This window comes from Chionomys nivalis, chromosome 13 (genome assembly GCF_950005125.1).
Source record: "Chionomys nivalis chromosome 13, mChiNiv1.1, whole genome shotgun sequence".
Taxonomy (NCBI): Eukaryota; Metazoa; Chordata; class Mammalia; order Rodentia; family Cricetidae; genus Chionomys; species Chionomys nivalis.
In genome coordinates, this window is record NC_080098.1 from 19,325,652 (window position 1) to 19,351,461 (window position 25,810).

Below are 25,810 nucleotides of genomic sequence, written 5' to 3' on the forward strand. Positions count from 1 at the left end.
GATGTAGGTTGCAGCCGACAAGGCCATAGACAGGACCCAGTCTGTTGGAGCTGGCAGTGTGACAGTGTGTTCTTGATGCCAGACATGAGCTACAAGATTTAGTATTTGCCTTAGGAGGTTTTGATCTTGTTTTGGTCTGAATGCATGCTTTTCTTTAGGGATGAAAATATTTATTCAGTACCATCATATGCTAGAATTATGTAGTTTGCTTTTCAAACGTTGGAAGGGTGAACAGCTAAGAGTTTGTCTTGAGTATATAGCTTTTTTGTTGTTGTTGTTGTTTTTTTGTTTTGTTTTGAGGCAGGGTTTCCTCTGTGCAATAGTCCTGGCTATGCTGGAACGTGCTTTGTAGACCAGACTGGCCTTGAACTCACTGAGATCCTCCAGCCTCTGCCTCCCAAGTGCTAGGATTAAAGGCTTGTGCCACCACTACCTGGTTGAGTATCAGTAATTTTTAATTTAGACTTTTGAAGAATATTAAACAATGGGGACTTCTGGAGACTGACTCAATACATTTTTCATTGTGCGATAGAATAAACCTTTGAGATCAGGGGTAGAATGTTACAGATTAAATATAAAATATTCCTCAAAGGTTCGTGTATTAGGAGTTAGGTGCTAGGTGGGAAGGGACTGGACCTTGGCGGTTCTGTTCTACTCAATGGATTGGATTCATGATTTGGTGGATGGAAAGGAAGGTGGGGTGAGGCACAGGTGAAGTATACAGTACACAGTGTAGTGTAGTGTAGTGTACTTCCTCCCTGTACTCCCTTGTCTGCTTCCAGTCTACAATGATGTGTGCTGCAGTGCCACGTCCTCCCCATCATAATGGATGGAAATCTCTGAAACCATGAACAAGATAAACCTGTTCCCTTTGTAAGCTTTTTTTTTTTAAATATTTATTTATTATTTATACAATATTCTGTCTGTCCGTGTGTCTGCAGGCCACAAGAGGGCACCAGACCTCATTACAAATGGTTGTGAGCCACCATGTGGTTGCCGGGAATTGAACTCAGGACTTTTGGAAGAGCAGGCAATGCTCTTAACCACTGAGCCATCTCTCCGGCCTCCTTTGTAAGCTTTTATCTTGGGTATTCTGTCACAATAATAAGGAAGCTAATACACTACATTCTGCAACTGTTCTCAATTATTATGAAAGGCATTTAAATGCTTGCTCTTATCAAGAAATCAACAGAAGTCTTTTAAAATTAGAACATTTAATACGTCTAAAATTTCCAGTAAATTTTCTTCAGTCTTAACAACTTACGTCTTAAATACCTTAACAAGTCCCTATTTTCCATTAATAATGGCTAATCTTATATAAAAAAAGACTCCAATACTTACTAATGAATTGTATTTTAATAGAAACATAGCTTATACTATTCATTGAAAAAGCATTTTATTATAAACATCACTTATACACAAAACCAAATAATGTTGATACAATAGTTCTAAAAAAATTCTTGGTTTATCTAAAACAGTTACGATGCAACTTCAACAGTGATGGCTTCACATTTTCCAGTCTCTTGGTCTGTGCATGTCACCTGTAAAGATCCATCCCTAAAGAAACAAGAAATAAATTACATTCCATAAGCTCAATTTATACAAACACAAAGTCACTGAGAAGACTGAAATTTTCAAAAGAAGTTTATTAAGGTAAAGATTAAACACAGTTTGGTATCCTTAAATTCAGCATGTGTTATTTCTAGGAGGCTCTGAGATTTCCTGCTATATCTCTGAGACCAGCTATATACTCTGGAAATCCAAGACGATAAAAGCTTAAAACTTTATACAAGCTCAAGTCAGGTTATGGCAAGGTCATCCCAGTGAGTTCAATATCCTTTCTAAGTATGATTTACAGAATATATTGTTCCTAAAGTCAAATGGGAAAGATTTACTTGAAATAAACAGTGGTAAGATGGCCTGGTCGTAAAGAAAAGGTAACAGCTGAATTTAATTAGTAAATTTCCTAGACTAGCTTTTCCATAGCAATAAGGTCCATAGAAGACCCACAACACTAGTTGGCGTACACGTCGTTCTAAAATAAAAGCTCTCATAGTGGAAATGTCATAGGGAAATTGCTGTAGTGTTGTAACAAATGATTTGCCTACCATGGTTAAGTTAATCAAACTTTAATGTAACCAAGTTTCAGAAAGTCTTCATAATACTGTAAGGATTTAATGATGTACCTTTTCATAGTAAGAACAGCTAATATATCACGTAATCCGTTTTCTTTTTTATCTAAATCCTGAAGCACAACCTGTTTGTGCAAAAACAAAGCAAAAAACAAAGATGATTCAGTACTTTTACTGCAAAGGATCAAAATTTAGTGTTTAATCATAACAAACCTTTTAAAATGGGGCAGTTTTCAACTATCCCACCATTTAAAGAACATTCAGAGATTAGGGCATTAAGCCTTGTTAAGTACAGATATATTCTTCAGAGGAAGGAGATACAAGACAATTAATGTATTTGTCCCTCTTTTATGTCATATCCCATTAACATGACTGCTGCTAAGAAGTACTGTCCTCAAAAACAAGGAGCACTTCGGGGTGGGGAGAAATTAAGCCACAATCAACAGTAACATAGATTTTGCTCCAAAATACTTTCTGTGTATACTTAGAATGCTACCCATTTAACAGAAATATACAGAATTTGGGGATTATATCCGTCAGAAGAGGTGTTATGAAGTCTATAAAATTTTAGTTTCTGAAAGACTGGTATTCCAAAAAAGCAAACTAGGAGTTTGGCATTGCCTTCACATACATTGCCAAGATCAAGTTGAATAACCTCACAAGCCAAGTCACCATCCTGTGACTCATCTGGAAAAGGAGGCGAGAACAGATGGAAGCACAGAAACATCCTCTTCCCAACTTGGTGCCACATAACTCCTGCAATTTGCTTTTCTTAAAAAAGATCATTTTATCTTATTTATTTTGCAAGTGCATGTGCGTACTTGAGACTTGATATAAGTGTGGCGATCAGAGGATCACCTGAGTCGGGGGTTCTATCTATTTGAACATTACCTCACACAGCACCTGGCATTTAGCAAACAGAAAGTCTGATCTTCTCTTTCCAGCTATGTAATTACTAAGATTGACCAAGAGCACAGAGAAGTGGCATAATCACAAAATGATCTCATTCTTTTTAACACTTTCAAATGAAGGGTCACTTATTTCTTTTCATTTAAAAAAAATGAGTAAGAAGAATATTAGCAGACTACATACACTTTGTATTAATGGCGATATCACTGAACTGACTTTAAAAGAAAAGCTAAACATTTGCCTGGGACAAAGTTAGAGTGTCCAATTTTGTGTATTTACCTGTGCAAACTTAGTCTCCTCTTTAGCAGAGTGCTTCCCCTCAGACTCATAGAGTTCAAGGCAAACGGAAGATATACTGCCAGGGGCTTGTAGGGTGTGCTGTCTTCGGGCTGGCAGAGGAGTCCCGGATGGAAACAGTACTGTGAATCTGTTAGCACCGGATTCATCAACGCCCTAGAAGCAGGAAAGCAAGGTGAACACTCTGTTTTTTATCTTTACAACGGAAAACAGCCCGTTATTCCTGCTGTAAAGAAAATATATAGTCCTTGCTGACAATCTGGAAAGTAGACAGAAAATACAGGTACAAGACCCAATTCCACCTCCCTTTGTTTAATTACATATGGACACATAGGTCTCTCTACATATGCTAGAAGCTGGTCTTTAAAAACTGTACTTTACTTACTACAGGGCTTATTACACATTACAATGAAATGTAATAAAATGAAAACTTACAGCAATCAATCTGTAGTAACTTTATGGAGATGAACAGAAAACTACGCACACCTTAACTAAGATAGCCTTGGCTGAACACTGTATCATAAGAGAGTCATCCCCTAGTTACCTTAACCAAAATATCCTTGGCTGAACACTCTATCATGACAGAGTCATCCACTAAAGTGCTCTCTTTCCCAACAAGAATCCCAGCTTCAATGGCTGCACCAACAGGGATGACCTCATCTGGAGGGATGGAGTTGAGAAGCTCCACAGCTGGGAAGAGATCTTTAATCAGCTGCTGCAGCCTTGGAATTCTTGAAGAGCCGCCACACAGCACAACCTATAACATGAAGAATACGATGAGCCACTGTAACACATGAGACCGTGTTTGACATATGTTATCTAACACACAAACGTACTTAACATATCCTTTCCTCTCAACTAATTTAAATTTAGAATCACAGTATATAAAATATGAACAGAAATATACTGAGCTTATGGTTAATATGAAATCAACTAAACAGAAAGTAGTTAAAATTCTGTCCTATCGGGGGCTGGAGAGATGGCTCAGCGGTTAAGAGTATTGCCTTCTCTTCCAAAGGTCCCGAGTTCAGTTCCCAGCAACTGGTTACATGGTGGCCTGCAGGCAGACACAATACTGTATACATAATAAATAAATAAATCTTAAAAAAAAAATTCTGTCCTATCCCAATACTTTATAAGAAATGTTTATGTACAGGTATATATTGCTAATCTCTCCATTACAGAACTTTATTACAAATTTTTTTTTTGCCTCTACCATGAAAAAATAGCAAGGGCCTTCAGAAAAAAGATATTTTGTATTTGTACAAAAACTATATTTTAAGCACTCAGTATGCTATCTGACTAAATCTCATCTCTGGAGAGCTTAATATAAAACTACTTTGTAAATCCCTAAGGATTCTCCTTGATTTATCCAATTAGCATCTGAGACATTGGTCATGCAGAATGCTGACTAAACGCACAGTTGGGGAAAGTTACTCATCCACAACTTTTTATTTAATAATCTTTTTTTTGGGGGGGTGGGGGATATATTCAAAACAAGGTTTCTCTGTGTAACACTCCTGACTCTCCTGGCTCACTTTGTAGACCAGGCTGGCCTTGAACTCAAGAGATCACCTACCTCTGCCTCCCAAGTACTGGGATTAAAGGTGTGAGCCATGATTGCCTGGCTATTGAATAATCTTTTAATGGATGCTCTCGAACATGTGGTGTGAGACAAGAGGTGCCAGGCTAACCTTCAGGTGAGTGTATGAGAAATACCAGGGTTTTAAAAAGTGGGTTTACTTTTAAGAAGGAAATGCTTTCCTAAAATTTTATGACCCTTGTAAATACCCACAGAACAAAAATGTAGAATGTTTTAAAAATTCTCATATTCAACAAAAAGCTTGTAGTAAACTATAAGTTAGTACCACCCTCCTCCTCCCAAAACACCTGCAAAATTTTGGCTTTTTCATTTTAGGATGAAAAGTACATAGTGTTACTACTAATATGACAGTAAAGAGTAGGTTTTAGACTAAATAAATTATTTAAGTACCGAATCTGAGAAATGATATTTCTTCTGCCAACTTAAATTTGAATAGAAAATAGTTTCCATTTATATTGTAATTTGTAATACACCTTCTGTACAGTAACATAGTTAATTGTCTCTTTCAGTGGATGAAGGGAAGGCTGGACTTGACGGGGGGGAGGGGGCAGCTAAGAGGTAGAGATGGTTTCATATAGCCTGGGCTCACTTTGAGCTCTCTATATGCACTCAAGAATGACCTTGAACTCCTCATTCTCCTGCTTCCACCCTCCCAAGTACTAGAATTAGTGTCGCACTACCTTACACATGGTGCTAATTATCTGTTCTTACTACTAATTTTCGTTGTTTTGTAAAATACCTGAAAATGTAGCTAGTGCCTATCTGTTAGTACTTCTGTGGATTAAATGTTTAAGTGCCTATAAAGCCTTTCCCTGTGGGAGAACAGGCCATTGTACTGTTAGGCTTGTCTAGAAGCCTGACAGAGCACAGTTACACCATATTTAAACAGAAGCATTAGAGATAGCAGATGTTCTCAGATGTTCCTCCTAATTTACACTCTATGGAGTGGGAACTGCACATGGCTGCTCCTTTAACCCTCGTCCTGCGTGAAGCCAGGGCAACAGCCACGAAAGCAGAGCTCCAGCCACTGCCTGCTACTCACATGCAACCTGGGCAAGACACAGACGTCTGCTCTGGAAAAGCACTGAGTGGAGCAAGACAACAGACGAAAGATAGAGGGTTTTCAGTTCTTAAAAGCTTGTATACCCAGAGCAAGAGTCTAAGGCTTCAGATATCTTACCTCAATTCAAGCAATTCAGAGTTGAACTGTAGTGGCAATTAAATGACAGCCCCATGACAAACGAAGAAGGGAACTGACACTAACTGACCATTAGCAGCTGCTTCGGACCGTTCCCCGGGGGGGCAGCCCAGTTTCTGTTCCCAAGAACCCTCAGAATTAGCTATACTACTTATTCTACGGTAAAATACTGCCACTCTCTCTTGCACTGTCTGTAAGGTGCAGATAATGGCATTGCAATCATGCAGCTCTTTCCACTAAACTGAAACAGGGCTCCAGAGGGAAGCCGTAAACTCAGGAAACTTCCTAAGGTCAGGAGGATCCAGACCACAAGGCCCACCCCTAGGTTATAGAGCAACAGCTGCTGGGAAAGCAGGCAGTAGGGTGGGGCTGCCTGCAAGGAGAGGGCCCTTTAGGGAGGCAGAGCTGTCATCCATGCTGGTGGGGGCTTTCCCATGATGCAGCTGTCCAGGAGTTGCTTATGTTCTGCAAGTCGTCCCCCAATTCGAGAACGATACTGGGTTAAATCTGGCTTCTACTCCAACCAACCCCAAGATCTTCAGGAAATCACTTCATTTCCGAACTTGAGTGTCTCAACAAATTGGGGCAGATGACAGTGCCTGCTTCACAGGACACAACACTTCGATATCTGTCTGTCTCAGATATATAGATAAGCATATATTGTTATATAGATAAGCATATATTGACATATACTGTAAGGGTGTTATTCTTTTTTTGGTGAGGAAACAGAATATACACACACCTATGTGAGTTTAGCAGATCATAATTAACAAAAGCTCTGAAACAAATCTTTCTACACCATTATTCCCTATGTTTTAAATCTGAAATTGCCCCTAACACAGATTAGGAAAGGAGAGCATTACCTTGTTGATATCATCTGCTGTGAATCCACTCTGACGTAGGAGTTCCCGGACGGCTTCGATACATTTGTTGAAAAGTGGAGAACAAAGCAGCTCAAACCTTGCTCTGTGTGCACAGATGTGAACACGGGAACAGAGAGAGGGCAGAGCAAAGGCTTAGCACAGTGTGACTTCTCAGCAGGGAACGCCAACTTCCTAAGAATGGGTTTGCAGGTCACTGTGTGTGTGTGTGTCCATCTGCCCATGAGTTATTCACCTACACATCGGACGGTATTTAATATCCAATTCAAAGGGAAAGCTGTCTTGCTCACAGCTGACCCATAAGCATCCAAAAAAAAAAAAAAATAGCTAAGAAGATGCACAAACACATGGTATGCCCAACAATAAATCTGCCAACCTCCATTTGGACCATTTTGCTATGTTTCCTATGTTCAAGCTTTAACAATTAGTCTTAGTTACTTCCCTTTACAGCCCGAGACCACAGTATAAGAATATCCGGTCTGTACTAAGAAGGCTGTACACTACGTGCAACACCAAAACGGACCCCTCCAGGAACGCATACTACCCCATTTCATACTGTTCTTTAAGTTACCACACTTTATCAATGAATGACAACAAGAACTCAGAAATCTCAAATGCACGGCAAGTTCTACAAGTTGCCAAGAGTGGTGGCTCACTTCTTTGATTCCCCTGTACTTAATTTCTCTTAGATTTATTTATATGTGTGTGCATGTGCGTATGTAAACATGAAGGAGAACTTAGAGAGTAGATTCTCTTCTTCCATCATGTGGGTTTCAGGGATCAAACTCAGGTCAACAAGCACCTTTATCTGCTGAACCATCTTGCTGACCCACATTCAATTTCTCAAATGCAGATAATTTTAAATTTTGTTACCTATAAAAAACTAAATATTCTTTATGGTTGAAATCTTTTAGATAAATCCTTAACGAAAAACAACAAATTTCATTTCCTTTTTCCATGGATATGAATAAGCAAGCACACACTGAGTATCTGAGCGAACGGCCTACAGCATTCTGAAAATAGAAACCATGTGAAGCCCCTCCACCTCTCGAGAGACTTCAGTGCACTCGGACACATTTTCTGTCCTTTGGGCTGTGCTAAAGAGCCAGCCACTAACCACAAAGGCTCCCAAGCCAGTGTTTTTAATATTTCCCTCTGTCCAACATGACTTTAATTTAAACATCATGGGTAGGATTTTCAGAAAAGCCAACAGAAAGGAAGAGCCTCAATTATGAGACAATTATGAGATGGAGAAGCTGCCCAAAACCAATCAAGGGAATCCTAAAAACACAGCTTGGGAAGCTAGGTAATTCTAACTGTGCTTCAAAGTAGTCTGTTGTCAGATTGCTGTTGTGGTAATTGCGACACACTAACTAGAGTTATCGCTAGTAAGGGTGCAATATGAGAGGCGGGGCAGCACCCACTCACCTGGGTGAAGATGCAATGTCTTAGATCATATAAAAGACACGCTATATTAAAAGCTGTTTTATGCACATTAAATCTTGTTTGTGAAATATCATAGAAATGATTAAAGTATAAATAATGGTTAGGGATGTGGCTCAGTTGGCAGAGGGCTTGCTTAGTATGTACGAGGTCCAGGGTTCTACTACTGCACAAACTGGTATTGTAGCTCGTGTCTGCAGTCCCAGGACTGGGGAAGTAGAAGCAGGAGGACCAAGAGATCTAGGTCATCCTAAGGTACTGAGGTTGAGGCTAGCCTGTGCTATATAAGACCCTGTCTCAAAAAACAAAGGGTTGGGGAGATGGCTTGGTGAGTAAGGATCTCTGTGAGTTCGAGACCAGCCTGGTCTACAAGAGCTAGTTCCAGGAAAGGCTCCAAAACCACAGAGAAACCCTGTCTCGAAAAACCAAAAAAAAAAAAAAAAAAAAAAAAAGAACACTTACTCTACAAGGGTAAAAACCTAGGTTCAAATCCCTAGCACCCATGTAAAAAACTAGGCACAGCAACATGTGCCTGTAATCCCAGCATCAGGGAAAGCGAGGAGATAGCATGGGTACCTTTCTCGAGAGCTCACTGGCCAGCTAGCCTAGCCAAAACAGCAGGCACAAGACCGATGTCAATCTTCAACAAAGAGCAATAATTACAGAGCAAGAATTTTGTAATCCAACTGTAATACCTATTTAGAGTGATAAAAATAAGCCTCAAATTTATCTCTACAGATAATCAAAGAAAGAAAAGCTGCACATTGGAAAATTATATGCACAACACACTCCCAGAATGTCTGAACTTTCTTTTGGGTATCAGTTTTACCTGGACACATTGCAATCAAAATCTTGACCTTCATACAATGAATCTACGAAACAATTGGCACTTCCCAAGGTCGACAAAGAATGTTTGGCCACTTCAGCACTGTTGATCAACTTCATCATGGCTCGGGCATTTCCTCTCACGTCATGTTTGAACACCCTAGAAATGTAACAGTGGAAGTTTAAAGGTCCTGGGCCATTTATAATTTAATAATACCATTACAGCAATAATGAATTAATCAAATACTAGTAATGTGGTTTCTAATGCTGCTAAACTTTTCTAAGCATATTGTCTGAGTCCTTTATTTCAGGAAAAATAGCCAATTTTTATATTATTTTGAATGTCTGTATTAAGTAACCATCAGAGTCTATGGCAGGTACAACAATCATACTAGAGACTACGTGCCTCACCTTTAAATCAGCACATAATCACTGTGTATGGTGTCTAGACACTGACAGTTCAAGGTACTGGGACTGAAGAGATGGCTCAGCCATTAACAGTGTATTATACCTGAGTTCAGATTCTCTACAAGAGGCTGAGTCACCTCTCCAGTCACATAAATAAATCTAAAAAAAAAAATAAGTAAAACAAAAAAGAAAAGTTTAAATTGGGGAAAACCAAACCAAACCCTTGAAGAGAAGCCTCAATCAGGAACTGGGTACTCACCTCTGAAACTCTGAAGCCAGATACTGCGCCAACGTTTCTGTGAAATGCGCACCCCCTACGTTATCATTGCTGTTCGTTGAAAGAACGCGATACATCCCACTGTTAACTTCCATGACGCTGAGGGATAAGGATGTTCCTCCGAGCTTAAATACCAGAACATGGCTTCAAGGAAAGGAGAAAAAGGGTGACACACCCAAGACTCAGACACTTCAAAGCCAGACCGCACCTCTGGGCCTGACAGCAGCTGTCGCGCGCCCTCGCCCGTCTCTAGTCAGTGCTGAAGTCAGCCTTGAACACATTCTTGTGAAACCAAATCACTGCCCCTTTCCATCAGCCACGCTGAAGAAACCCTTTTTATGAGGACTAGACTTCAAACGCTAACTATGAATCTGAACAGAATCAAGTACAGAAATCCTGTTAATTTTACACAAGTTACCACAACAGCTTATGGGTCTAAAGCACAAGGACACTAGGGGCCAACTCCCTTAATTTGTAACATTTTTATATTAATCTAGCTTATCTCAAAATAATTTCCTAGTGATTTATACACTTTAGTTTCTCTAACCATGAGAAATTTGGACAGGGTCAAATAATTTGGAAAAGTCAACACTGTATCTAAATTAATTTCTCTAAGCGTGTGTGGCCATCAACTCTGCTAAGGTAATGCCGACTGTTTTTTTTTTTTAAATATATTTCTTTATTACATATACAGTGTTCTGTTTGCATGTATACTTGCAGGCCAGAAGAGGGCACCAGATCTCATTACAGATGGTTGTGAGCCACCATGTGGTTGCTGGGAATTGAACTCAGGACCTCTGGAACAGCAGCCAGTGTTCTTAACCTCTGAGCCATCTCTCCAGCCCCCCCGACTGTTTCTAAGCATGTTTAAAAACTGGAGTGTGGTAAGATCGGTAGCACTCGAGTGTCAGCTGCAAACTGGGTCAGTCTGTAATTACCCGATTTCTACAACAAAATGACAGGAGGACTCTCAGCTTCCGCCTTCCTGCTTTCCCTACCTCCTTCTCAGCTGTTCCGGACTAGTGAGATGAGAGCTTCACGTGCCTTTCCTATGCCAAGGTCGGCACCATGCTGATAGGCATAACTGCTGTAATCGCATTGAAAACTACAGATGTGGTTTTACCTCTTCCCAGTGGGGCAGTCTTGTCCAATCCCATAAGCAAGAAGAGCAGCAGATGGCTCATGTATTAGTCGCAACACATTAAATCCAGCGGCTCCAGCTGCTTCTCTGTAAACAATTTGCTCTCAATGAATCTTAGATCACAACATGCTCAGTCCTACACTTGTAGGGGTGCTGTGCTGAAAGGTTCGTGCACTAGCAAATGATACTCAAAGGCAGTGCAAGAAAGAGAACACGTGGAAAGGAAATGACTGGAATCCACTGTTTAAAAGTACACTGTTCAGAGCCTCTTTTCTTGACAAAATAGTTTGTGTTTACACTGAATAAGAAAAAATAAACTGTCAGAGCTAGGGGGTGGCTCAGCTGGTAAACAGGCCTGCTACACAGGCATGAGGGTCTGGGCTTGAATCCCCAGCACCCACATAAAACACAAGTGTGATGGTGTGTGTGCGTGTGTGTGTGTGTGTGTGTGCGCGGGCACGGCAGGGGACAGGACAGGATCAAGGAGCTTGATAACCAGGCCGCCCAGCCATATGGTTGAGGGCCAGGTTCAATGAGAGACCCTGTCTCAAGAGACGGGGTGGAAAGTGACTGAAGAAGACACCCGATGGGGAACTCTGGCCTCCAAAGGTACCAGCAAACACACATGCACACTACACACGTGTGGATACACACAAAAGAGAAAGAAATGGGAAAAGACAGCTCTCAAATACATCTACATTTAAAAGAAAAGAAGTTCACTTCTTTTGGGGGAGCCTTTGGGCTCTGAAAGTCTAGAACGAGTACCTTGCCTCCATATAGCTCAGAATATCCCCTTTGAAGCAACAACCACAGTCATAATTAGAGTTAATTCTGAGGCCAGAGCCACATCTCACTCATCTCTATGTACTCTACTGGAATATACTGTACCTTAGGAGGTAAAAGAAATCATTAATTTTTGACTGAATGAAGAAAGCAAATAAATCTCCATGATTGCAAATTTTAGGAAGTGATAAAAATGTCTAAAACATTGTGAAATTCCCCAATTTCTTCACTTTGGACCCACAATTAATTCTCTGCCTGCTACAACACAGGTAAGGGAAGTCACACTCATGACACCTGTGAGGGTCAAACCTTTTTTTGTTTAGATGTTAAGAACTAAGATAAACAATAATTAACTCCGTTCCAAGAAATCCCCTTTCCCAAAGTCTGGTATTTGACAAATCAGCATCCCTACCTAAAAGGAAACATTCTCTGTATCTCCAGAAGGGACTCTGTCTCTCCATTAACACACACCTGTGGTGCCCATTAGCTTATCAAGGTCTATGCGAGCTTCTAAACTCCTTCAGCCCCCACTCAACATGTACCTGTTACACACTTCAAAGTCTTTGACCCCAGCTTACAGATTCCCCACCTCCCAGGGACCCAGTTCCATTAAAACCCTGGAACCCCGCCCCTTCCTCACAACCCCAGCCTCCCTGAGACAGCCTTGGTGGTTTGGAATAAACATATCTCTTTTACCCTTGGAACAGCTATTTTGGTTTCTTTACTGTGCCCATTTTATTCAATAATCACCCTTTTTATTTTATTTTTTTTACAGCATTCTTATGTATTTCCCACATAAGCTTCAAATACATGAAACAGGCAAAGTGCAGTTCCCAATAAAACAGCTGAGAGGGCACACAGCATTTAATACTAAATTCTCTTGGTGCTTCATAAAAAGAAGTATAATGACATTACTATGAAATACAAATGCCACTGTACTGCCTAGGCTAGTTCCAAATGTAACTTCACACTTCATTACTGAGTGCAATTTGTATTTCTTCTAACTAACCAAGTTAAGGCAGTACACTTACCCCAGAGCAGATTTTTGCTTTTCTCCAAAATCAAATGGGACGGTAATAACTACATCATTTGCATCTGAACCCAAGACAGAATGTGCTGTTTCTGTACATTTACAAGGAGACACAAATACATTATGATGAGACGCGTCAGGTGATGAAACAAACGCTCTGTAGTTTCCTAACTGAGGCCAAAGATCTTCTCACTAAACAAAACTCCCAATTTTGCCCACCCTGTCCACTCCCCTCCTATGGCTCTTAAGTCATGAATGCTTCTTGTGGTTTTCATGATGGCGTGTGGACACAGAACCAGGTACTTCCCAAAGAGCCTGGCTCTTCAGTCTTGGACTGAAATCTAAATTAGATTGGGTCCAGGAACTAGTTCCAAAGACATTAATGTGAAGATTAATGTTATCAAGCTCAAGACATTAAAAGACTGCCTTGCCTCTCACAAGATTTTCTGTTTTTTCAAGACAGGGTTTCTCTGTGTAGTCCTGGCTGTCCTGCAACTCTGTAGACCAGGCTGGTCTCGAACTCAGGTCCACCTGTCTCTGCCTCCTGATGCTGGGATGAAAGGTGTGAGTCACCACAGCCAGGCTCTCACCAGATCTTAACAACCACAAAGCTGAGCCTGGTAAGGAATATACACTAGAATTCCCCAAACTGTTCTACAAAGTGCACTGACTCTCCCGGCCTTTGTCTGGAGCGGTGATAAACCAGAGGGCAATCAATCTGTCCACATCACCATGGGGAGGGCATTACCAACCTTGAAGTTCTCAAACTGTTTAAACAGCTAGAATCTGCAGTGCGCCAAAGCAGTGCTCAACACGTCTGTGATTTTGGAAAGTTTGGAGTTCAGAATTTTGGATTAGGGATTCTTAACTGGCAGATTCTAGGGAGATATCCCCAAATTTGAAAATCTCTAAAATTTTAAATACTTCTGGTCCCAAGCATTTCAGATATGAGCTACTCAGCCTGTCCTTACAGGGAAGGTTAAGGTCAGAGCCAATTGGTAGTCAAGCAAAATCTAGTTTAGATCTAACTGCAAAATTGTGGACTCACTCACTGTTTGTGCCTTCAAATCTTTTTGTTTGCTTGCGTGTGTGAGCGCATACACGCATGCATGTGCATGTTAAGATGTCTTTAACTTGCCAAGAACTCTTCAAGTAGGCCAGGATGGCCAGCCAGCAAGCTCCAGGCGCACATCTGTCTCCAGCTTCTCACACTGCAAACCACTCTTTTAAAGTTAACAGTTAGGGGCTGCAGAGGTGGCTCAGTGGTTAAGAACATGTATTGTTCTGGCAGAGATCCTAAGTTCAATTCCCAGCACCCACATCAAGCAGCTTACAAGTGCTTCTAATTCCAGCTCCAGAGGATACCTCTACCCTCATGCACATATACTAAAATATACACTTGTACATGTAAATAAATATCATATATATTTACACACACACAAACATATACATGAAGTTGCAAAGTAATTTAACACAGTTTTTGTGCAGTACCTTTCATTTTACTGAATATCAGTCTGGCAACATCTTCCGGATTAACAAATTTTGTTTCCTCCCCAGTATCTATTTCGTATCGCAATTTCCCATTTTTCTCAGTGACCTAAAAAAAAATTACAATTTTGCCAAATGTAGAAAAATTTAAATAAGAACTTTAAATGAATTTCAGTTTAACACTGTATGTCATGAACTTTGGCAATTAATTGCTTTGAGTAAAGAGGAGAGAGTAAAAGAATCTACTCACTGAACATTTACTTTCCGAGATGTATTTCTGAGCTTGTGGATCGGCAGGGCTGTTCATAAAGAGATACAGAGATACCTTAGCATTAAAAAATTAATATTGTAGATACATAAGGCTTAAAGAAGTCTGTACTCTTCACATCACTGAATAGATACAAAATATATCAACAATTAAACTAATCAATAATAAGAGAGGCTTAAATTTAATGGAGGATTTTATAATGGCTATAATTGTTCTTTGCATTTGAAAGTAATTAACTATTGTTCTGACCTTGCCATACATTTTTGAATGAACTGAACAATGATCTTACACTCTACACTTTAACACCTATGACCTTACAGACCGAACCAGAGATACAAGGGAGGTTAAGACTGTGAACCAGAGATACAAGGGAGGTTAAGACTGTGAACCCAGGGTAAAGACTTCACCCTACCATTGTTGCTGGGTTTCTTTTTTTTAAAAAAATATTTATTATGTATACTGTGTTCTGTTTGCATGTATGCCTTCAGGCCAGAAGGGAACACCAGATCTCATTACAGATGGTTGTGAGCCACCATGTGGTTGCTGGGAATTGAACTCAGGACCTCTGGAAGAGCAGCCAGTGCTCTTAATCGCTGAGCCATCTCTCCAGCCCTGTTGCTGGGTTTCTATACATAAAAATTAACACCAAAAACCAAAATTTTGAGCAAAAGTATGGATGTTGCATATGGAAAGTTGTACCAAAAGGCACTATGTTAATACCCATATAAAATACCAAATGACTGCATCTATGAAATGTAAAAATGAGTATGTCGCTAAGATGTTAATGTCTGCAGCTGAACTATTTTCACTCCTAATACCGAGGGGGGCAGGCTAGATGTGCATTAGAGACATGCTCAGAGAGGGGTGGTGGCTTACAGGACAGGGCCAGGGCCTGACCCCAGCTACACTTCAGCAGCCTTCCCTAACACTGTGAGTGAGCAGTCTGTGAAATCTGTTTATCAAAGACAGACATGAACTCTGATCCTTCACTTAGTTTCATGTAGAAATTCAGACAAACTAGTCTGCCCCTTCCTAGCAGTCTTCCAGAGTCGTGGGCATTCTCAAGTATTCAGAGCTTAACAGGAGCTGGAAATTAGTAGTGGCCACATGAGAACCTTATCCTCGGCCGTCTGAGGGGACAGAAGGGTTTACAATGGGCTAAACTGGTCTAGAATCCTGGAATCACATGCAAGTTCACCTTCCCTTTCTCCGATCACCTAAAAATTGAGAATTAATTAGTGAGGCCAGATGTAAGCTTGCCCCATGTGTCACAGCCACATTAATGATATAACTGGCCAGCCACGAGATCTACAGTGTAGAATTTAGGTTTCCTTCCTTCCTTCCTTCCTTCCTTCCTTCCTTCCTTCCTTCCTTCCTTCCTTCCTTCCTTCCTTCCTTCCTTCCTTCCTTCCTTCCTTCCTTCCTTCCTTCCTTCCTTCCTTCCTTCCTTCCTTCCTTCCTTCCTTCCTTCCTTCCTTCCTTCCTTCCTTCCTTCCTTCCTTCCTTCCTTCCTTCCTTCCTTCCTTCCTTCCTTCCTTCCTTCCTTCCTTCCTTCCTTCCTTCCTTCCTTCCTTCCTTCCTTCCTTCCTTCCTTCCTTCCTTCCTTCCTTCCTTCCTTGAAACTGACTGACCCTCCTGTTTTTCTGAACCATGTGACCCTCATTCCAGATATTTTAAGGAAAGTAGAAGAGAACACAAAGTTTCCCCAGAGTGAGATTTTGTACCAGTGTTCTAAATTCTGCATAATTCTTACATATCCAGAACAGAATTCAAGCTGGCCAGGAACATCTACTATACGGAGTTTAAGTTATTAGCTAAAAGCATAGGATCATTTTCAAGGAAGGGTGTTTACGAAATTGACAGAACTCCTAGAAATTTATTTCCTGACTGTCATGCAGAGAGGGTCTGAGGACAGCGGGCAATACATACAAAAATGACACTGGAGACGTCACGGTAGACACAGAGAAAGCAGGATGGAGGTGACAAAGAATCCGCTGTCATCAGAAAGCAGTGGACAGACCCACAGTTCCACACAAGTCAAAACTTTATTTGTCCACACCAGGATCAAGGCATGTAACAGAGAAACAGGCGGTGGGCGGCTGGCATAGAGGGCACCTCATTCACATTGTGGATTCAGTAGGTTGGTTCTACCATGGCATCACAGCTTCTCACTAGCAACGCCATGTCCACCTTCTCAAGTCTCTCTGACAGTTATCAGGGCCCCGGGGTTTGCTAACACCAGCCCTCACATGCTATGGCCTCCTTCGCACTCCCGCTACACTCCATGCCCACATCTACACAGACATTCACCTGTGCGCTGGGTCCTCACAACACCCCTGTGAGGTAGGTAGAACGGACGATTGTTAGTTCCCACATCAGATGAAGACCCTGAGTTACACAACGGTGAAAGGCTTGTTGGAGGAGGTAATGGGAAGGTGAAGGTCAGGCCTTCCTTGCGTGTGGCCTCTACCATCGCACTGTCTCCTTTAGTATTTTGCAAGTTTTCTTGCTAACTCCTCAGGACCTAGTATTTGATTCCCTTATTTTGGTTACTCTACCCATTAGGGTTTTCAAATTACCTCAAATTTAACTCCACTTCTACTCCTTAGCATTTCTCCCATATCGAACAGATGCCCATCGACATGTCACCATTAGATCTCCACGGCACAGGTCTAAGTCTCCTCAAAGTGCCTCTCTGCCTCCACTCCCCAGAATACTTACCAGTATTAGCTTTATTTGGTTACAAAAGATATGCATTTTTCCACGTCATTGCCTAACACACGAAACAACATACAATTATATCCACTTCAATGAAAGAAAGACATCTATCTACGGATGTTCAGTGTGATGCTCAGAAATCTCACCAGAATATCAATAGACATCAATACTATCGAGGTGTCCTTAAATACAACTGTAAACAGTATTTCAAGCATACATTAATAGCTACTGAGCTCCCGCAGCGGACTGAAAATATTATAAAGAGCTCACCTCCACTTTTACCATTCTAGAACTGAAAGGTATTATAAAAATTATCTAGTAGAAATTCCTCAACCTAGAGATCAAAAAAAAAATGGTGGCACAACTAGGGTAAGTGGTTCAGCCAATGAAAACAATTGTGACAGGACCGGAGTCCAGGAATCCTAGGCAGACCCCAGTGTATTGCACACGCACACACACACTGCTTGTGTGAGTTCTAGGCAGACCCCAGTGTATTGCACACGCACACACACACTGCTCGTGTGAGTTCTAGGCAGACCCCAGTGTACTGCACACACACACACTGCTCATGTGAGTTCTAGGCAGACCCCAGTGTATTGCACACACACACACTGCTCATGTGAGTTCTAGGCAGACCCCAGTGTATTGTACACACACACACACACACACACACACACACACACACACACTGCTCATGTGAGTTCTGGGCAGACCCCAGTGTATTGCACACGCACACTGCTCATGTGAATTCAAGGCAGACCCCAGTGTATTGCACACACACTGCTCATGTGAGTTCTAAGCAGACCCTAGTGCGTTCCACACTCACTGCTCACGTAGAGTTCTAGGCAGATCCCAGTGCGTTCCACACACACTGCTCATGTAGTTCTAGGCAGACCGCAGTGTTGTACACACACACACACACACACTGCTCATGTGAGTTCTAGGCAGACCCCAATGCGTTCCACACACGCACACTGCTCATGTGAGTTCTAGGCAGACCGCAGTGTATTGCACACGCACACTGCTCGTGTGAGTTCTAGGCAGACCACAGTGCGTTCCGCACACACACTGCTCACGTAGCCTCATCTTCCAGCAGTGCACTCTTACACCTGTTCATGGCTCCAGGGATCTCACCACTGTTTTGTCCTTTTCTTTACTAATTTACATGTCCAGCTTCCCTGTAAGCACCTGACCGCAATGCACCCCACTCACCCCCCAAAAAACTCTTAAGACATTTTCTCCCAAGCTTCCTAATTGCAGGAGGGCTTTTAAACCCCTAAGAGTCTTACCTGTGTTTTCTACAGCACTACAAGACCTACTAAGAACCAGTTCAGTGACAGCCAATAGCATGGCAGTGTAGTTTATCAACACTATCTCCCCACAGGGATGTGTGTCTGGGTGAGGGCTTGAGCTTAGAGAGCTGTCTCTGGGATCAGTCTCTATCACCTCCCAGTATTCTCAAAACTAAAGGGCAAACAGCTGCTCTCTGACACCACACCCATTAGTCCTATGATCTCCTGTTTACATCACTTAGGGGAAAAAGTTACTCTGGATCTAGACGTGCCCTCAGTAACATGTTAGGGCCCAAACCAAACATCAGCTAACAGAAACAAATGCAACCAGCCACAAGCAGGTTTTTCCATGTTCAAATGGCAACCACAATGTAAACATATAACGTATGAGTCTAAACAGGCTTAAATAATACGAAAGGCAAAGAATTTACTTACACTCTCCACCTTATAAAACAGTCACTGTTTTACCCTCTCGAAGTCTACCGACACTAACCGCTTACCTCCACAGTGCACAGTACCGGGTCCTCATCTCTACAAAGACCAGGAAGGAGTGAAATGACGGCGGGGAAGACGGCGGGGAAGCTGGTCTGGGAGAAGTGCTAGCAAGTAGGTATGTCAGAGACACAGCAGTGAAAATGTAAGCGACAAAGACACAAACGCAGCTGTGCCCAGACTAGTGACCATAGAGAGGGTTAAGAACTTATGATCTCAATCTAAGAGGCAGACAAATTAAACTGATAAAGATTCAAGCAATGAGGTCACGGGACATCACTACATCTCTGTATGTTGTAAACAACTGTGCTTACCCCAGCTTCGCCTCAGTCAAGGGCAAGTGCATTCATAACTGACATGTATATAGTGCTTTGAAACGCTTTGACATCTATAAGCCACTTGGCCCTCACAACAACCCTGTGAGGTAGGCAGGCAGGAATGACTGATCCCCTCAACAGACGAGGAGACTGCTGGCGAGGGAAAGAAGATTGCCTCACGGGGTGAGCAGCCAGGACAAGCTAGCTATAGATTTGTTCCTTCCGGTTTCTACTAGGCCACGCTTCCATTCCTCAAAGGCCTTTCCGTCAGGGAGAATCTCAGGAAAAGACACAGAAAAGGAGCCAGGATTCTGGAAGGTAGCTGATAGAAATGGAGTTGTACCAGTCTGGGAAATACATCCATCCGACCAGTTCCTAGCTTTTGGTATTTGAAATCAAACTCTGAAGCAACTTTTCAAGCCCCAGCTGGAAAGCACCAGTTGCTTCTTCCACAGCCGTCGCCAAGCGTCTAGCGGCGATCACGGCCTCCCTGCGCAGCTCATTAGCGGTGTCTTGCTGGGCACTGGCCTCCTCCCCAATAGCGATCAGCCTGTCCAGCTTCTCTTCCTCTCTCTTGGAGAGTTCTCGTGCCAGCCTCCTGTTTTCTGCCAACTCAGCTGCAATGGTCCTGGCCACTGAGCGCCTTCTTCGCCTCGCCCACCGTGGAGGGAGCTCACTGGTCAGAGGTCTGTCCCCGCTGGAGATAAAAGCAACTCTGGAAGAGGCACCTGAGGGCTGTGGTGTGGAGGCTGCCCCAACAGGGTTTCGGCTGGTGCTGGTACAGGGACTGGATTCCCTCGACACACCCAGTCTGGTCATGGGGTTGCTCTGACAGGGAGCAACTGCACCTCTGAAAAGGTGGTGGGAGCTGCTGTAGCTGGGGGTCCCTTGAGAGCACCCTGAAAAACAAAGCCACAGTGTTGCAGAGAGGACATTCCTGCTAAGGGATGCTTGCAGCCAGCAACAGAGCTGCGGCAGTTACAAAGTAGGGTAGTTCTTGGGAAGGTCTCTTTCCACGAGGGAATAAAAGGAAATGATTCCGGAATAAAACTGGCCCCGTAAGTTACCCAAGACCCTTTCCATGTGGCTATACAACCCATTCTTCCCCCTATGTATTCCTAAGTACCCATCACAAATAATGCCAAAGCTGGATATAGCATTCAGTGTTGGACACTTGCCAGGCATGCACAAATCATGACCAAACTAGCATGCTTTGAAAGAGCATGTCTTCACGTGCAAAGAGTTTGACTATGTATGTAAGCTCAGAGTTAAAAACTTGGAGTACTTGAAAAAGGGGGTCCAATGAGACAGAAATCAAGAGTTATGCTCAAGACGGTGCTACCCAAACTTTTAATACTACTTGGGACCAAGCGACTCTGAGCCGCAGTCCGGTTCATGCTTGGGAGTTACCTGCACCCAAGGAGTCATCCCAGGAGTCCTCAAGGTCACTGGCTTCTGGTATCCGGTCACAGATTCTCAGCTGACAATCCTCATCTGATTCCTTAACTGTTTGCAAAATACGCTGATGACCAGCTTCCTGTGTCCTTTTCGCTTTCTGCAAGCTGGTTCCCTCTTCCCCTGCAGTGACAGAGGCCACTAAATCCTGATCACAGTGCTTGGCCCAAGCAGCAGCCTCCATTAAGTTGTCTGGGTCCGTCACTCTCTGATTTCGAAGAAGCTGGTCCAACGTATCATAAAATGGACAGTGAGGTGGATCCCCCATACTTGTGGCATGGGCAACATAGGCCTTTAAATATAATGCCTTCAGAACTTTAAACTTGGAGCGGCACTGGCGTTCAGTGCGGCGGAAGCCTTCCTGCTGCATCCGCTTAGACACGGCCTGATAGACATCTGCATTATGATGCATAGTCTGGAGGCGCTGGATGTACTCTGCCTCGCCTAGTATGGAGAGAAGAGTTCGTGTCTCCTGTCTGGACCAACGGATGCCCGCACTGCTATTGGTGGTGGCCATAGTAGACTGGGAAGGAAGGCTACTGCAGCAAGCTCCTGGGCAGCAGGGTACAATTTTGAAGGTATGGGGAAGTTCTGTGTGCTCTCAGCATTTTTCCAGGAGCCAGCCGGTTCTTTCCTCTCAGGGCTAATGGCTGAGAAGTCAGGTCTAAGGACCACACTTCTGGCTGGAAGGCCACAGGGGAATGAGAGTTACAGGGAAGGTGTAAGGATCATTCTGGCAGCAAGCTAAGTAGTGCTTCCTGTGTGTAGGTCAGAGGCATATGGCCAAGACTCTGGGAGTTCATCTACTCACAGAAAGTACCCGACCATGGGCTTAATAGCTTGGGAACAAAAGAACTGGCTCTTCTAGCAAGGGCTAAATGCACCCAAGGCTGAGACCTGATATAACCACGTTTTACAACAACGACCATGGTCTGGTTAAGTGGCTAGGCAAGGAGAAAAATAACCTGAGCATGAAAAAGTACTAGCAGGGCTGTGGTCTAGTAGTGTATCTGAATGGTACTCGACTTTTACTAACTTTGGTTTATTTATTGTGGTTGTGTCTATGCGTTACCCATCTGACGCTCCATGGCATTCTTGCTAAGTGGATTTAGCTCTCAAAGCCAGACAAGTGAGCCTGAGCTGGTCTGCTAATACAAAGTACATAATGTGATAAATGACAGTCATGGCAGCCTAAAGGAAACAAATCAAAACATCACCGGCTTCCAGGGGATAGATCTGGAAATGTTCTCTGTCTTGACTGCATCAACATTAGTGTCCTGGTGATACTCAACTATATAGTCTTGCTGGACGGTGCCACCGGGGGAGGGGTAAATCTAATAATATACTGGTTGCTTTTATTTTCTTTTGCGTGAAACTAGGATTACCTCCAAAGGGCAAGGGCTACTAAAATCTGCTAGCTCCTCAATGACTCTGCCTTCGAGATCTATCACAAGTCCCCATTTATAATTAAAAAACATTTGTTACCAACTTATTCTTCATGTGCTTAACAATACATTTTAATAACACCACTAAAGCTAAAGACTATGGGCGCATACACATCACACACACACACACACACAAATCAGAATTTGTTCCTAAATACTGTGATATCGAGTTCAGTGTACTAAACAGGCAAGAGCTAGTAAAATAAGTATGTTATGTAAATGAAGTATTACATCTAACTAACAATTTCTAAGTTTTAAAATCATTACAAGGAAATGTCTAATCCTTACATTCTCATTAAATGAAGTAGACCAGGGTGGAGCTGGACTACGAGGAGTCCTGACCTGCAGGCTTTCCTAATCCCCCTCTTTAATCTGGAGAAGTCACAAATTCCAAGTACCTTGACTTCCTCATCTGCCAACAGCAAAGCGCAGTACCCGTCCGACCAACTTTTATGGGGATGCTGAGAGGATTCAATAGAATCATAGATGTGAAAGCACTTAAAATACCACCCAGTACTACCAGGCCAGAGAAAACGACAAGGCCCTAATTATTATGGTAATCTATAATTTGAGGAGACGGAAGTCTGGGGAAGGAAGCTTCTACAATCTTCTAATTAAAGTCACAACAGATGATTGACCTGCTTCTTAAGACATTAATTAAGCTGTTTCTCCAATGATTACATTTGTGAGTCAATTGGAAAAGCAGTTCCCAGAAAGAGTCAGAAGGGCCTCCTAGGAGGAAAATCGATAGCAGCTACATAAATTAAGATCAATTTTAAGAGATTTCACAAAACTCAATCACCATGCAGAGAAAACTTCACATTCCCACAAAATTATTCAAGTTCACTCAGTTAAAAAATATGTAAAAATGCAAACTGCCCAAAGTACCGCTTGTGACTGACACAAATGGTCAGGAGTAAAGGAACGCCAGCATTCATTAATACCATCAGACCTGTCAACAAGAATCCAATTTCTGAGCAAACGCACCGGGGAACCCCCCCCCCCAAACAACTATCATCAAATAAACTGGCGTATCTCTAGGTTTGCAATTTTTTTTATTGTTGTTGTTGTTTTTTGGTTTTTCGAGACAGGGTTTCTCCGTGGCTTTGGAGCCTGTCCTGGAACTAGCTCTTGTAGACCAGGCTGGTCTCGAACTCACACAGATTCACCTGCCTCTGCCTCCCAAGTGCTGGGATTAAAGGCGTGTGCCACCACCACCCAGCTAGGTTTGCATTTTGCCTAGACCCTACAAGCGTATTATGTTTTCGGTTAGCACATCTTAAAAAGAACTTTCCATCATACCTTCTGCCAAGGAGCTGCTTCACTTTCACTACTGTGCTCGAGATATTTCTTACTCTACTTTGTTTTGCTGCCAGACCAACAACCTGAAAGAGAGCAGCACATTAACTACAATGCACGTGAGCCATCATTATTTTCAAGTACAAAGTCGGGGGTAAGAGAGAGACCTGTTCATTTTCCGAGTAGCCAACGATGGCTGGTGTGACTCTATCCCCCGCATCGTTCGCAACCACATCAGCCCGGCCATCCTAAAAAGACACAGACAAGGGTTACTTCTTTTGCGCTGGACTACACAAGCTCATTGAACATACCTGCAGGGCGTAGAATTTTAGAAGAGCCTTTAGTCAGTGATGGCCATTTAGGCCTTGAAGTAACTGTTTGTAAACAATCAGTGATGGTTACCTGAGATCCATGTGATTGCTCTTCCTTTGGGATTTCAGAGCCTTTGCACAACCTCAAGTCACAAGACCTTCCTGGCAAACCAGGAATTCTGGCAATGGCTGAGAATTGCTTAGGTTCCTCAGACAACTCTGAGATCAGTAAGGGTTTCTGGCATTTGGAAATTGACTTGCTAAAAGGCCTTTGGTGTAACAATCAATATAAGATCTTCTGCAAGGCTACTCTGGGGTTCAGTCCTCAGAGACTGGTCCAGCCTGCAGCTTGCAAAGCCTTATTACATCCTGCAGTGTCTCTCTCTGTATCATCCTGCTTTGGCATTTATGCCATTGTTACTTTGCCGTCTATTTGCAAAGAAAAAACGGTTTATCAATCTTTTAACTGCCACTATTAGTTACACAGCTTATACTCCATGCATTCCCCCTCCCCCGTTAGGTCTGTACAATAAAACGAATCAAACATTCTATACACAATAACTAGCAAACATTGCTACTAAGACTCTCCCACAAATACACCTTTCCTCCCTACTTTCCTACAAATGCTGGAGCTAATTCCTCCCTACTTTCCTACAAATGCAGTAGCTAGTCCCTTGGGACTTTCCTTATAAATCACATAAGGCTTAAACCCGGAGTGGGTAAATTCCTTGTCGTTGCTCCTTCTGCCTCGATATTGAGGAGAAAAATGTCACAGCTCCTTGTCAAGTTCTCAGTTCCAGAATCACCAAGTGTGTACAGCTGTGTCAATTTTTAATCAGCTACCCCTCTCTAGGCTGCAGTTCCACAGCGCTTCTGGTTGTCCAGAAATTCCAAAGACCCTCCCTACTCCGGGAATCCCGAGCCCGTGATGCCACCGTGACCTGGGTCAGCTGTCACGGTCACTAAGATCTCTCTGGCATCCAGGGGATTCTGACATTCAGGATTGTTCCAGGTATCTCTACAAGAATGATGACCCCCTTCTGACGTCTTCTGAACCCTCTGGTCATCCTATGACCACGGCCTCCTAAGTGAACCCTGCAGGTTTGAGGTTCCCCGCAGGTTTGAGGTTCCAGAGACTCCTCTGGGTATCCCATGGCCTTCTTGTTCCTGGAAAGCCTCAAAGAAGACATCAGCCCCGACGTCCCAGGAGGGAATCCCGGAGTGCCCGATATCCCTTCCGCATCCACCCTCCACGCAGCGGGCTTGGCTGTGGAGGACGAGCGGAGAACCCGCAATATCATCACTCGCTCGTACGTAAGGTTCCTGGGTCGGGAACAGGGTAGCCATCACAAACCCCAGAGCCAGTTTTGCAATCTTACCTTGTAGACAGCCACACAGGCCGATGTGCAGCCCAAGTGCACGCCGATCGCCGCCATGAGGCGGCGGAGACCACAGCAGCTCAACGAGGGACCCTTCCTTCAGCAGGCACCACTAGCCTCCTCGGAGCAAGCCCAGCAGGCACTGCGGAGACTTCACGTGCCCGCCCGCCTACTGCGTCCGGCCTGCTGCGCCGGCCTCCCGAGCCGCAGCCAATCAGCATAAGGATCCCGCCTTCCTTCACAGCGGTTAGCCAATGATTTTAGCGCATCACTCCGCGCTCCCTTGGAGCCCTCCGTGTATGCCGTATGCGCACGCGCAAACCGGAAAGGGCCGGAAGAGGCTCATTAGCTTCTTTGCCCGAGCCCCGTTCACGAGAGCCAATGAGAACTCTTGGCGTAATTGCGTCACTTGTTTCCTG

The 25,810-nt window shown here is 43.1% G+C and overlaps 2 protein-coding genes across 5 annotated transcripts; both read right to left on the reverse strand.

Moving 5' to 3' along the window:
- Positions 1–1,379: 1,379 nt before the first annotated feature.
- Positions 1,380–25,547, reverse strand: Hspa14 (heat shock protein family A (Hsp70) member 14). Of its 3 annotated transcripts, XM_057787556.1 has the most exons (14): positions 25,392–25,547; positions 23,869–23,949; positions 23,705–23,787; positions 14,666–14,714; positions 14,419–14,524; positions 12,929–13,019; positions 11,097–11,201; positions 9,956–10,117; positions 9,293–9,448; positions 7,003–7,105; positions 3,883–4,095; positions 3,321–3,494; positions 2,187–2,257; positions 1,380–1,557 (listed from the first exon to the last, which is right to left on the reverse strand). In XM_057787556.1, exons 1-14 carry the CDS (start codon positions 25,446–25,448, stop codon positions 1,479–1,481), a joined length of 1,530 nt encoding a protein of 509 aa, XP_057643539.1. In that variant the 5' UTR covers positions 25,449–25,547; the 3' UTR covers positions 1,380–1,478. The 3 variants fall into 3 exon arrangements, with proteins under 3 accessions (XP_057643539.1, XP_057643541.1, XP_057643540.1); XM_057787558.1 differs by lacking the exons at positions 23,705–23,787; positions 25,392–25,547 and having other exon boundaries at positions 23,869–23,948; XM_057787557.1 differs by lacking the exons at positions 23,705–23,787; positions 23,869–23,949; positions 25,392–25,547 and adding an exon at positions 19,500–19,635.
- Positions 19,878–23,899, reverse strand: Msantd7 (Myb/SANT DNA binding domain containing 7). 2 transcript variants are annotated; one of them, XM_057787560.1, is made up of 4 exons: positions 23,869–23,899; positions 23,705–23,787; positions 20,913–21,080; positions 19,878–20,401 (listed from the first exon to the last, which is right to left on the reverse strand). In XM_057787560.1, the coding sequence occupies exon 4, from the start codon at positions 20,319–20,321 to the stop codon at positions 19,878–19,880; it is 444 nt and encodes a 147-aa protein (XP_057643543.1). In that variant the 5' UTR covers positions 20,322–20,401; positions 20,913–21,080; positions 23,705–23,787; positions 23,869–23,899. The 2 variants fall into 2 exon arrangements, with proteins under 2 accessions (XP_057643543.1, XP_057643542.1); XM_057787559.1 differs by lacking the exons at positions 23,705–23,787; positions 23,869–23,899 and having other exon boundaries at positions 20,913–21,761.
- Positions 25,548–25,810: the final 263 nt, after the last annotated feature.